General features: G+C 46.3%; 1 protein-coding gene and 1 long non-coding RNA gene across 8 annotated transcripts in view; both read right to left on the minus strand.

Annotated features, from left to right (window-relative positions):
- Positions 1 to 12,356, minus strand: part of LOC119131444 — a 546,859-nt gene that overhangs the window by 258,548 nt on the left and 275,955 nt on the right. The gene's annotated exons all lie outside the window — the stretch shown is intronic.
- Positions 1 to 12,356, minus strand: part of mapkap1 (MAPK associated protein 1) — a 75,193-nt gene that overhangs the window by 36,402 nt on the left and 26,435 nt on the right. For 5 of the 7 annotated variants that reach the window (XM_037265831.1, XM_037265829.1, XM_037265835.1 and 2 more), the window contains exons 3-6: positions 12,060 to 12,149; positions 1,727 to 1,875; positions 366 to 538; positions 108 to 284 (exon numbers count right to left, since the gene is read on the minus strand). In XM_037265831.1, coding sequence (XP_037121726.1) covers positions 108 to 284; positions 366 to 538; positions 1,727 to 1,875; positions 12,060 to 12,149 — 589 coding nt within the window. The remainder of the gene's footprint in view (positions 1 to 107; positions 285 to 365; positions 539 to 1,726; positions 1,876 to 12,059; positions 12,150 to 12,356) is intronic. The other 2 variants (XM_037265833.1, XM_037265837.1) reach the window with 1 other exon arrangement.

Genomic DNA, 12,356 nt, shown 5'->3' on the forward strand with positions numbered 1-12,356 from the left:
ATTTGTTATGGGAAAAATGTAATCGGACCAAATCGGGATCCCACCAATTTTCTGGAACGAATTGTGGTCGAAGTCAGAGGTTTTACTGTACTGTATTTGTCACTTACATTCTGACAAACAGTGATTGTCGTGAACCAAGGCCAGGTGAAGTATATTTCTCCACCAACGCCAAAGTGCTGAAACCAAACTTGTGTATTGGCTCATTGGAGTCCAGGGGAGGGAAGTCTGTGTCCACCTCACCATCATCTTCTGCAATGTGAAGGCAGTAGGCATTCACATTTTCACTGTCGAGAAAATGAACATTAGAAAAAAAACCTAAAACATTTGCTGAATGTTAACTTGTTAACTGAAATGTTTGTACATACTTGAGTTTTGGTTCTCGTCCCTCAGTTGTGTATTGCCAACAGATTAGCCCAATAAGATCATGAACACGGGCATTCGCAATGGTGACGACTGCCATGGGATGAACTTTCTCCTGACCCATTTGCATTGAAAGGTAGACGTCTATCTTTTTTGTCGCTGTTGTGCCAATATGGCCCTTGAATGAGATATCCGATGTTACACAGTCAAGAAAATACGAAAAAAATAACAGCATTGGCATTCACTTGTAAAACGCAGCACACAATTGAGGAAAACCATCTTTACCATTCTAGTTTAATAAATTGTATTGAATTTTTAGCCACGTCACTAGAACACTAGGAGTTCCACTCTTTTCAGAGTGAAATGCTTGACTAGTGGTTGAGATTTAACTCCTTGTAAAGGGGTGGTAAAGCAAGCCAACATTAGCACTTATAGGATAGAACTTTATTAACAAATGATGTCAGTGCTACAATTCCCCCATAAAAAAACTCAGATGAGATTTAACGGTATTTTGGAACAGAAGGACAATACACTTACTGACACCCACTTTTTGGGCAGAGTCTGCTTGATTTAACATATCAGCCTGACTATGTCACGGAAGGAAGCTCAGCCAGGAGGCTCACCCTGGACTGCGTCACAACGCCCAGAGGTCGGCTTGTTGGAAAGATTGGCAGCACTGAACTTCTGGCTAGGAGACCGACACTTCAGCTGTGTGGCCGTTTAAAGCACCTCTTTTTCAGATTGGAGGCGGAGGTGGTACTCCATACGCGGACTTCAGGGGAAAGGTGAATCACATGAAGCCTTACCAATTTCAATTGACTATATATATATAACGACGTGTGAACAACCCTGCTTACATAAAGCCTTTCTGAATGCATTATGTTTGCGTATGTTGGTGAATGGTGAAAGGAAATATGACAGGGCACAGAGAGGCTGCTCATTTCTTGCTCTTAAATCAGCCACTGAGAGGCTAATCTTTGTGATGTATGGAAGTAGTCATAAGTAAAGATGTCCATGTAAATTTTGGTGCCAATTGATAGCTGTTTTGGGCCGTTTTAAGCGATAGTGTCTGTACAATGATTTCCAATGGGGAAATTGTGATCGCTTACTTCCGTGACATCATCAACCAAGACATGGGCAACAGTGTGTGCGGCCCTATTCCTCATTAAAAGTGAGCGTTTTTAAAAGGCATTTGTTGTTTCATTATTTCTCCAAAATGAATGAATAATGGACTTTGCATTTTCTTGATAAAAAAAAATAAACTGGGCAAGTTAGTCAAAACTGAACTATCCTCACTTTAATCCTCTTAACCTTTTTCATTAAGTACAGTCTGATTGTCATTTTCAAAAAAATGTAAAGAACCCACCTTGCCATCAAATTTTGAATATTCATTGAATGGGTTGTTGAGCTGCTGGGGACACTGCTCCAATCGAAGTGAAAGAGTAGATTTCACACATGTTGACCGCATTCTATCCTTAATGTCACGTTTTTCAAAAAAGGACCCTAAATCCTCCACTTAACAGAAAATAAAACAGAAACATTTCACACATTACAAGAGGTAATGCACATGAATAAGGATGGCAGGAAGTTTATGGTGTTAAAAAATATTAATAATTTATATAATTTCTATAATTTATATAACACATTTTAAACTTCAATGATTTCATTGTTAATAACCTGGAGGTTAACAGTCACTCCAAATTATTATGCACAGCATAAAAAATTAATGTCAATGCTGAAAGAAATCTGTTGAATTTCTGTCATAACATGGGAAACCTTTATTTGTTCGACAGTATGGAAATTCAAGATTCAAGAGTTTTTATTCGCCATGTTTGAGCGTGCCAAACAAGGAATTTGACTTCGGTAAATCACACCCTCTGTTCAACATTTAGGTGACAAACAACACTCAGGACATGTGAAAAATGGCAAATATTCTCAAACATCCCCTGATCTTAAACTCCCAAAAGGGCAAGGAAAAACTCAAAACTCCAGCTAGGGGAAATGAGAAACCTTAAGAGACCACAGATGGGAAGGTCCCTTATCCAGGATGACCAGGCTGCAATGGATGCAGAGAGGACACATAGTACAAACAGTGTAGACAAATTCAAAAAAGGTGTGGAGAGCAGGATGTTATTGCACAGTAATGACTGAGACTCTAAGAGTGGTGTGAGTTCATCAGAGCAACAGCCTGGGGGAAGAAGCTGTCTCTGTGTCTGCTGGTTTTGGCGTACCGAGCTCTATAAATTTGCATTAACTCATATGCACATTGGATAGCAGATAAAGAAAAAGTACGGAAAAGCTCCAACTTTTAAAGCCACAAAAATCCAAGAGTGATGGCGCCAAAGAAGGATCTTGCGAAGCAGCAAGCAGAAAGAAGAAATCAAAAATCGGCTGAAAGCGCTTGATGCTCTTCAAGAACTCAAAGTCAAAGTGAACTTATTTGTCACTCAAACTATGCAACCGTACACAGAAGACTGAAATTGCGTTTCTCCAAACTCCAATGTGCAGTAAGAGGGTAAAATAAAACACAGCTAACTATAAATAGGACATAAAACATCATTGGACATAAAGAGCATTTAAAATATCTATCATTAAAAGGACAACAATTCACAATGAGATATTGTTACCAGAGTGTGGATGGTACAACAACACAGGTGCAAACGGGCAATCAGCTGAGGTATTCCTTACTGGAGTGCAAGCAGTACTAGTAATGACAGCGCGGATGCAGTGGCAAAGTCCAGAGCAGCATAGAAGAAAAAATTGTAAGGTGCATGGAGTAGTTGCGTTTGTGTGCGTGCGTGTGTGTGTTTATGCATGGTTTCTGGACTAAGTTAAGCACTCTGATGGCCCATGGAGAAAAGCTATTGCTCACCAGGTTATGCGGAATGACCGTGTTGAAGGCAGAGCTGAAGTAAATGAACAGCCTCCGCACACAGCTGTTTTCGTTCTCCAGATGAGCCAGGCTGAGGTGAAGTGCTTGCTGCTGCTCCTTGCTGCTGCTCCTTGCTGCTGCTCCTTGCTGCTGCTCCTTGCTGCTGCTCCTTGCTGCTGCTCCTTGCTGCTGCTCCTTGCTGCTGCTCCTTGCTGCTGCTCCTTGCTGCTGCTCCTTGCTGCTGCTCCTTGCTGCTCCTGCTCCTTGCTGCTCCTGCTCCTTGCTGCTCCTGCTCCTTGCTGCTCCTGCTCCTTGCTGCTCCTGCTCCTTGCTGCTCCTGCTCCTTGCTGCTGCTCCTGCTCCTTGCTGCTGCTCCTGCTCCTTGCTGCTGCTCCTGCTCCTTGCTGCTTGCTGCGGCTCCTTGCTGCGGCTCCTTGCTGCTTGCTGCTTGCTGCGGCTCCTTGCTGCTTGCTGCGGCTCCTTGCTGCTTGCTGCGGCTCCTTGCTGCTTGCTGCGGCTCCTTGCTGCTTGCTGCGGCTCCTTGCTGCGGCTCCTTGCTGCTTGCTGCGGCTCCTTGCTGCTGCTGCTTGCTGCTGCTGCTTGCTGCTGCTGCTTGCTGCTGCTGCTGCTGCTGCTTGCTGCTTGCTTGCTTGCTTGCTGCTGCTGCTTGCTGCTTGCTGCTGCTGCTGCTGCTGCTGCATGATCCGTGGGGCGCTTGGGGTGTTCCGCAAACTGCAATGGGTCAAAGGTAGCAGGTAGGCTGGATTGTATGTGGGCTTTGACCAATCTTTCAAAGCACTTCATGATGAATAAAGTTCTATCATCATCATCATCATCATCATGATGGGAGTGAGTGGTATGGGCCAGTAGTCATTCAGAGTTGTTGCTGGAGATTTCTTGGGTAACAGTATGATGGTGGTTGCTTTGAAGCAATGAGGTATGATTGTTTGGCTCAAAGAGATCTTGAAGATATCTGTGATGACATTTGTGAGTCCACACAGTCTCTAAGCACATGCCCAGGTACAAGTGCTGGCAAGTAAATTAGAATATCATCAAAAAGTTGAATAAATTCAGTCATTGCATTCAAAAAGTGAAACTTGTACATTATATTTATGCATTGCACACAGACTGAGGTATTTCAAATGTTTATTCATTTTAGTTTTGATTATTATAACTGACAGCTAATGAAAACCCAAATTCAGTATCTCAGAAAATTTGAATATTTTGAAAAGGTTCAATATAGAAGACACCTGATGCCACATTCGTCTGTTGATTACCTCAAAACCCCTGAAAATGCCTTCAAATGGACTCTCAGTCTTGTTCTGAAGGGTACACAATCATGAGGAAGACTTCTGACTTGACAGTTGTCCAAAAGACGACCATTGACATCTTGCACAAAAAGGTGATTGCTAAAGAGGCTAACTGTTCGCACAGCTCTGTGTCCAAGCACATTAATAGACAGGTGAAGGGACGGAAGAGATGTGGTAGAAAAAAAGTGTACAAACTATAGGGATAACCGCACTCTGTAGAGAATTGTGAAACAAAACGCATTTAAGATTATGGGAGAGATTCACAAAGAGTGGACTGCAGCTGGAGTCAGCGCTTCAAGAACCACCACAAAGAGATGCATGAAAGCCATGGGTTTCAGCTGTCGGATTCTTTGTATTAAGTCACTCTTGAACAACAGACAGCGTAAGAAGCGTCTCGCCTGGGCTAAGGACAAAAAGGACTGGACTGCTGCTGAGTGGTCCAAAGTTATGTTCTCTGATTAGAGTAATTGTTGCATTTCCTTTGGAAATCAAGGTCTCAGAGTCTGGAGGAAGAGCGGAGAAACACAGAATCCACGTTGCATGAAGTCCAGTGTAAAGTTTCCACAGTCAGTAATGGTGTGGGATGCCATGTCATCTGCCGGTGTTGGCCCACTTTGTTTTCTGAGATTCAAGGTCAATGCAGCCGTCTACCAGGAAGTTTTAGAGCACTTCATGCTGCTTACCAACTTTATGGAGATGCAGATTTCACTTTCCAACAGGACTTGGCACCTGCACACAGTGCCAAAACCACCAGTACCTGGTTTAAGGACCATTGTATACCTGTCCTTGATTTGTCAGCAAACTCACCTGACCTTAACCTATGGGGTATTGTGAAGTGGAAGATGCAATACGGTAGATCCAACAATGCAGAAGAGCTGGGCTATCATAACACCTGAGCAGTGCCACAGACTGATCGACTCCATGCCACGCCACATTAATGCAGTAATTGAGGCAAAAGGAGCCCCGACCAAGTATTGAGTGCTGTACATGCTCATACTTTTCATGTTCATGCTTGTCAGTTAGCCAACATTTTGGAAAAAATATATATTAATGTTCTAATTCTTTGAGATATCGTATTCTAATTTTTTGAGATACCGAATTTGGAGTTTTCATTAGTTGTCACTTAAAAATATCAAAATTAAAAGAAATGAACATTTGAAATACATCAGTCTGTGTGCAATGCATGAATATAATGTACAATGTATAATGCACTTTTTGAATGCAATTACTGAAATAATTCAGCTTTTTGATGATATTCTAATTCACTGGCCAGCCCCTGTATATTGTCCAGGCCTGCAGCTTTTCTTGGGTTGACCTTTCCAAGGGTCCTACGCACATCAGCTGGGTTCAGTTTAAGTATTGTATTGTCCAAGCAGTGGGGGGCTTTTGTTGGAGTGGTGGTGGTGTCTTCTTCAAAACGACTGAAGAAGACATTGAGAGTTGGGAAAGTCTGCGTTATCCTCGCAGGGTTGAGGAGTGGGCCTGTAGTCTGTTACTGAGTGAATGCCTTGCTTGCTATAGGCGTCTGGGGTCTTTTGTGCCAGTAAAATGAGATAGGATTTTCTGTCCATAGGAAAGCTTGGCTGTTCTCATTCAAGTTAGCCCTCGCTGATCTTCGGGCTTCCCTGTCGCCAGACTTAAAAGGAGAGTTCCGTGCTCTCTGGAGCTCACGTACCTCCCCTGTGAACTAGGGTTTGTCGTTTGCCCTCGTGGTGATGTGTTTTGTGACATGCATTTGGATATGTAACCTGTCACAGACTCGGTGTATTCTGTTATGTTGACACATACTGGTTGGAAGTCGGTCCAATCGGTGTGGTCAAAACAGTCTTTTAGTGCTGAGATGGCCCCCTCTGGCCAAGTTTTAATTTGTTTCACAGAAGGTTTACATCTCGTAGTGCAATTTCATGCATTAAAGAATGCAGGCGATTGTTGGGAATGCGAGAAGAGGAGTGTGTGTGACCTTTGTTTCTGCACGTGCAAGATGGTACAACCCAAGTTTGAAGTCTGTCAGATGAATTCTCTAGGAGTCCTGGACACAGGTGTCAGTCCTCGGGGGCCCATTCCTGCATGTTTTCGAAGTTTCCCTCATTAAACAAACCTGATTCAAATGATCAGTTCATCCTGACGTTCTGCAGGAGCCTGATAATTATCCTGATCAATTGAATCAGGTAATGCGGCCCCTGAGGACTGCAGTTTGACACCCCTGCACAAGGGTGTAAAAGTATGACCAGTTATTGTGCAAAAGTGGGCTAAAATTGGTCGTTTAAAAAGTCACAACTCTTTTTCTGTTCTTTTTAGACTATGGCTCCAATGGACGTTGTATGTCTCGTGCCTGCCAATTTTTGTAGGTATAAGGTTTATTTTTACACTCCACATGGCACAACTAAGACATTTTTGTTGTCATCGTTTATGACAACATTAAACTATCAAAATGTTCACCAAGTTTGCAAAATGTAGTGAGTTTTCGGGCATGTTTAGGGTGTCAAAAAGGCAGTCCTTTACGGAGAAAACAAAATAAGTAGTGTTCCAACAAAAACAATAGTGACCTCACAGTGGTCTCTGCTCGGGCTCTAATAAATAATCTTGGTACGAGATGAACGTTTTAATAAGATGGCACTTTTGACGTTTAAGCGCACAAACCTGTACAAACTAATTGTGGACGTCACACACTGGAACAGCTCTATAGAAATGACGACAAAATCTTTACACTTAGGATTGCCATTGCTGTTGTCGAAGATCTAATAAAAAACCTGGGTCCACTCAAAACTGCTACCACTGCTCTATGCCAAGAAAAATGGCCCACTTGATCACTTAGTATTTTGCCATTAAAGAATATGATTCAGGAGGCAATAGATGACTTGATATGGTGCCCAGAAGTAAGGTTATTATTGAAGTTTTTATTTGTATTGATGCTTATATGTTTGGCACATCAGCGAAAGATACTATGAATGTGTTCAAATATGTCTCCTTTGAAAACGGCAACAGACGTTTCCCTTTTGAATCTGGAGCTGACCAACCTCTTGACGGGCCATTATTGCAAGCCGCACCATTTTGAAAGAGGAAGAGCGTCCGCTGCCGAAGCACAGGAAAGGTACGCCACAGCAAATTAACACATTTGATTTGACAGGTCGGTTTGAACCAAGACCCATCTGCATTGGATGGCGTACTCTCTAGACCAGGGGTGGGCAAACTTTTTGACTTGCGGGCCGAATTGGGTTCTAAATTTTGACCGGGGGGCTGAACCAGGAGCAGTTGGATGTAGTGTTTGTGTGAAGTAATATAAATTGCATAAAAGGTTTTTACTTTTAGTAGATGGCGGCCAAAGGCAGGGACCTTGGCGGTCTGATCCCCGGCTGCAGAAGCTGGCTCTTGGGACATGGAATGTCACCTCTCTGGCTGGAAAGGAGCCCGAGCTGGTGTGCGAGGCAGAAAAGTTCCGACTAGATATAGTCGGACTTGCCTCCACGCACAGTTTGGGTTCCGGTACAAGCCCTCTCGAGAGGGGCTGGACTCTCTTCCACTCTGGAGTTGCCCACGGTGAGAGGCGTCGGGCAGGTGTGGGTATACTTATTGCCCCCCGGCTGGGCGCCTGCACATTGGGGTTCACCCCGGTGAACGAGAGGGTAGCCTCCCTCCGCCTTCGGGTGGGGGGACGGGTCCTGACTGTTGTTTGTGTCTATGCACCAAACGGCAGCTCAGAGTACCCACCCTTCTTGGAGTCCCTGGAGGAAGTGCTGGAGAGCGCTCCTTCTGGGGACTCCGTCGTTCTACTGGGTGACTTCAATGCTCACGTGGGCAATGACAGTGAGACCTGGAAGGGCGTGATTGGGAGGAACGGCCCCCCCGATCTGAACCCGAGCGGTGTTCTATTGTTGGACTTCTGTGCTCGACACGGATTTTCAATAATGAACACCATGTTCAAACATAAGGGTGTCCATGTGTGCACTTGGCACCAGGACACCCTAGGCCGCAGTTCGATGATCGACTTTGTAGTCGTGTCATCGGATTTGCGGCCGCATGTTTTGGACACTCGGGCGAAGAGAGGGGCGGAGCTGTCAACTGATCACCACCTGGTGGTGGGTTGGCTCCGATGGTGGGGGAAGATGCCGGTCCGACCTGGCAGACCCAAACGTTCTGTGAGGGTCTGCTGGGAACGTCTGGCGGAATCCCCTGTCAGGAAGAGCTTCAACTCCCACCTCCGGCAGAGCTTTTCCCACGTCCCGGGGGAGGCGGGGGACATTGAGTCCGAGTGGACCTTGTTCCGCGCCTCCATTGTTGAGGCGGCCGACCGGAGCTGTGGCCGTAAGGTCATTGGTGCCTGTCGTGGCGGCAATCCCCGAACCCGCTGGTGGACACCGGCGGTAAGGGATGCCGTCAAGCTGAAGAAGGAGTCCTATCGGGCCGTTTTGGCCTGCGGGACTCCGGAGGCAGCTGACAGGTACCGGATGGCCAAGCGGAACGCGGCTTCGGCGGTTGCTGAGGCAAAAACCCGGGCGTGGGAGGAGTTCGGCGAGGCCATGGAGAATGACTTCCGGACGGCTTCGAGGAAATTCTGGTCCACCATCCGGCGTCTCAGGAGGGGGAAGCAGTGCAACGTCAACACTGTTTACAGTGGAGATGGCGTGCTGCTGACCTCGACTCGGGACGTCGTGTGTCGGTGGGGAGAATACTTCGAAGACCTCCTCAATTCCACCGACACGCCTTCCATTGTGGAAGCAGGGCCTGGGGACTCTGAGGCGGACTCTCCAATCTCTGGGGTTGAAGTCACTGAGGTAGTTAAAAAACTCCTCGGTGGCAAGGCCCCGGGGGTGGATGAGATCCGCCCGGATTTCTTAAGGGCTCTGGATGTTGTGGGGCTGTCATGGCTGACACGTCTCTACAGCATCGCGTGGACATCGGGGACAGTGCCTCTGGATTGGCAGACTGGGGTGGTGGTTCCCCTCTTTAAGAAGGGGGACCGGAGGGTGTGTTCCAATTACAGGGGAATTACACTCCTCAGCCTCCCTGGTAAGGTCTATTCAGGGGTGCTGGAGAGGAGGGTCCGTCGGGAGGTCGAACCTCGGATTCAGGAGGAACAGTGTGGCTTTCGTCCTGGCCGTGGAACAGTGGACCAGCTCTTCACCCTCAACAGGATCCTCGAGGGTGCATGGGAGTTCGCCCAACCAGTCCACATGTGTTTTGTGGACTTGGAGAAGGCGTTCGACCGTGTCCCTCGGGAGGTTCTGTGGGGGGTGCTTCGGGAGTACGGGGTACCGAGCCAACTGATAAGGGCGGTTCGGTCCCTGTATCACCGATGCCAGAGTGTGGTCCGCATTTCCGGCAGTAAGTCGGATTCGTTCCCAGTGAGGGTTGGACTCCGCCAAGGCTGCCCTTTGTCACCGATTCTGTTCATAATTTTTATGGACAGAATTTCTAGGCGCAGCCGAGGCGTTGAGGGTGTCCGGTTTGGGGACCTCAGCATCGCGTCTCTGCTTTTTGCAGACGACGTGGTGCTGTTGGCTTCTTCAGGCCGTGATCTCCAGCTCTCACTGGAGCGGTTCGCAGCCGAGTGTGAAGCGGTCGGGATGAGGGTCAGCACCTCCAAATCCGAGTCCATGGTCCTCGATCGGAAAAGGGTGGAATGCCCTCTCCGGATCGGGGATGAGATCCTGCCCCAAGTGGAGGAGTTTAAGTATCTTGGGGTCTTGTTCACGAGTGAGGGGAGGATGGAGCGCGAGATCGACAGGCGGATCGGTGCAGCGTCGGCAGTAATGCGGACTCTGTACCGGTCCGTCGTGGTAAAGAGAGAGCTGAGCCAAAAGGCAAAGCTCTCAATTTACCGGTCGATTTACGCTCCTACCCTCACCTATGGTCACGAGCTATGGGTCGTGACCGAAAGAACGAGATCCCGGATACAAGCGGCCGAAATGAGTTTTCTCCGCAGGATGTCCGGGCTCTCCCTTAGAGATAGGGTGAGGAGTTCGGTCATCCGGGAGAGACTCGGAGTAGAGTCGCTACTCCTCCACGTTGAGAGGAGCCAGATGAGGTGGCTCGGGCATCTCATCAGGATGCCTCCTGGACGCCTCCCTGGGGAGGTGTTCCGGGCATGTCCCACCGGTAGGAGACCCCGGGGACGACCCAGGACGCGCTGGAGAGACTATGTCTCTCGGCTGGCCTGGGAACGCCTTGGGATCCCCCGGGATGAGCTAGATGAAGTGGCTGGGGAGAGGGAAGTCTGGGAGTCCCTCCTGAAGCTGCTGCCCCCGCGACCCGACCCCGGATAAGCGGAAGAAGATGGATGGATGGATGGACTTTTAGTAGATACTAAAGCATGGATATTAAAAAAAAGCTTTTTGAAAACAAATGCATTTATTAACAGCATTAAAAAAATATTTCACCAAAAAACTACTATCAGTGATTATTAAATACGACACTGTTATGATGAATAACATTTTCCATCACTTCAGCGCCTGCAGGTCAGATTTATGAAATATGTTTATCTAATGAGGCGAAATCACATCCAACGGCAAACATTCTGACCAAATACATCATCTTGAAGAATCAGTGAAAGAATACATCTAAATAAAGTAATAAAGAAATCAATAGTATTGTTGGTTTCCCTTTTTGGCTAGCGCATCATAGTCTGCAGTAAAATTTGTTGTGGTAATTTTTAGGATAGAGCCGAAGTGTCGGTCCGTTAACCTAGATCTGTGACGGGCTTTGTTGACGTTCATGTGGCTGAACGTCTTCTCACACACGTAGGTCGAGCCAAATTGTCCACTCTTTTTTAACATTCGGCACTCACTGTCCACCTTTCTTTTCTTCGGGCCACTCATTTTAATGGAAGGATTCCAGGGGAAGGTTTGTGGGTGGCATTAGCGTAAAACTGTATCTGAAAACTCAGCGCGCGAATTACGAGAATATTGACGTCACAGCCTACGCTCGAAATTCGGCACCGATAGATGAAATTACTACGTACTACTGAGTACGCACGCACACGCACTTGTGAGTGTGCACCGAGCTTTCTGACACGGCTCCCGGGAGTAAATGCGCGGGCGGGCGCTTCCCCATCTACTGGGGAAACATAGTAATTGCAGGGAAAATGACCCAAAAAAAATGTAATACAATTTATTCAGGTTTGGCGGGCCGGATTAAACGGCCCCGTGGGCCGGATGTGGCCCGCGGGCCGTAGTTTGCCCACCCCTGCTCTAGACCCACTTTCTTAATGGGTGTGGCTTGCTAGGCGTTTAATGTACAATGGGTACGTATCCTGTTGTCCGCTTGAATGCTATTTTTGAATATTCCCTGTATCCACTGCTGAAACTATGCAAATGTCCTTGTTTTTGGACTAAGAAAGATGATTTTATACTTTACAACATCACTTATTTTCAATTGTAAATAATTAATGGACAAAACAGTTATTAACAGTAATTGATTTAAATAAAGCACCATCAGACAGACTTTCAAACTATATTAACAAAACCAGTGCCAGAGTTAAATGTAATGATGGTCCTATCAAAAATATTGAGGAACACTACCTGATTGAGAGGAAGATCTTTCTTTCCACTGAATATTTTTACATTTGATTTGGTTTTGACGCTCCTTCCTCAGTCTTTCAAGTCTTTGGGCTGAAAAAAGGAGCACAGATGTGAAATTTTAGTGAGACTCAAGATGACAAAAGAAAAAGCGTGATGAATGAAACTAAATGCAAGCATAACTGAACTGCGCTTCAAACATGAACTTTAAAGAGTAAGTCAAGTCAAACATTTTTTAAAACAGTAAGATGCCTTGCAAGTGTTAGCCTCCTTTAAGTTTTTTAACTTTTCCCTCCATAT

The sequence above is a fragment of the Syngnathus acus genome, chromosome 12 (genome assembly GCF_901709675.1).
Source record: "Syngnathus acus chromosome 12, fSynAcu1.2, whole genome shotgun sequence".
NCBI lineage: Eukaryota > Metazoa > Chordata > Actinopteri > Syngnathiformes > Syngnathidae > Syngnathus > Syngnathus acus.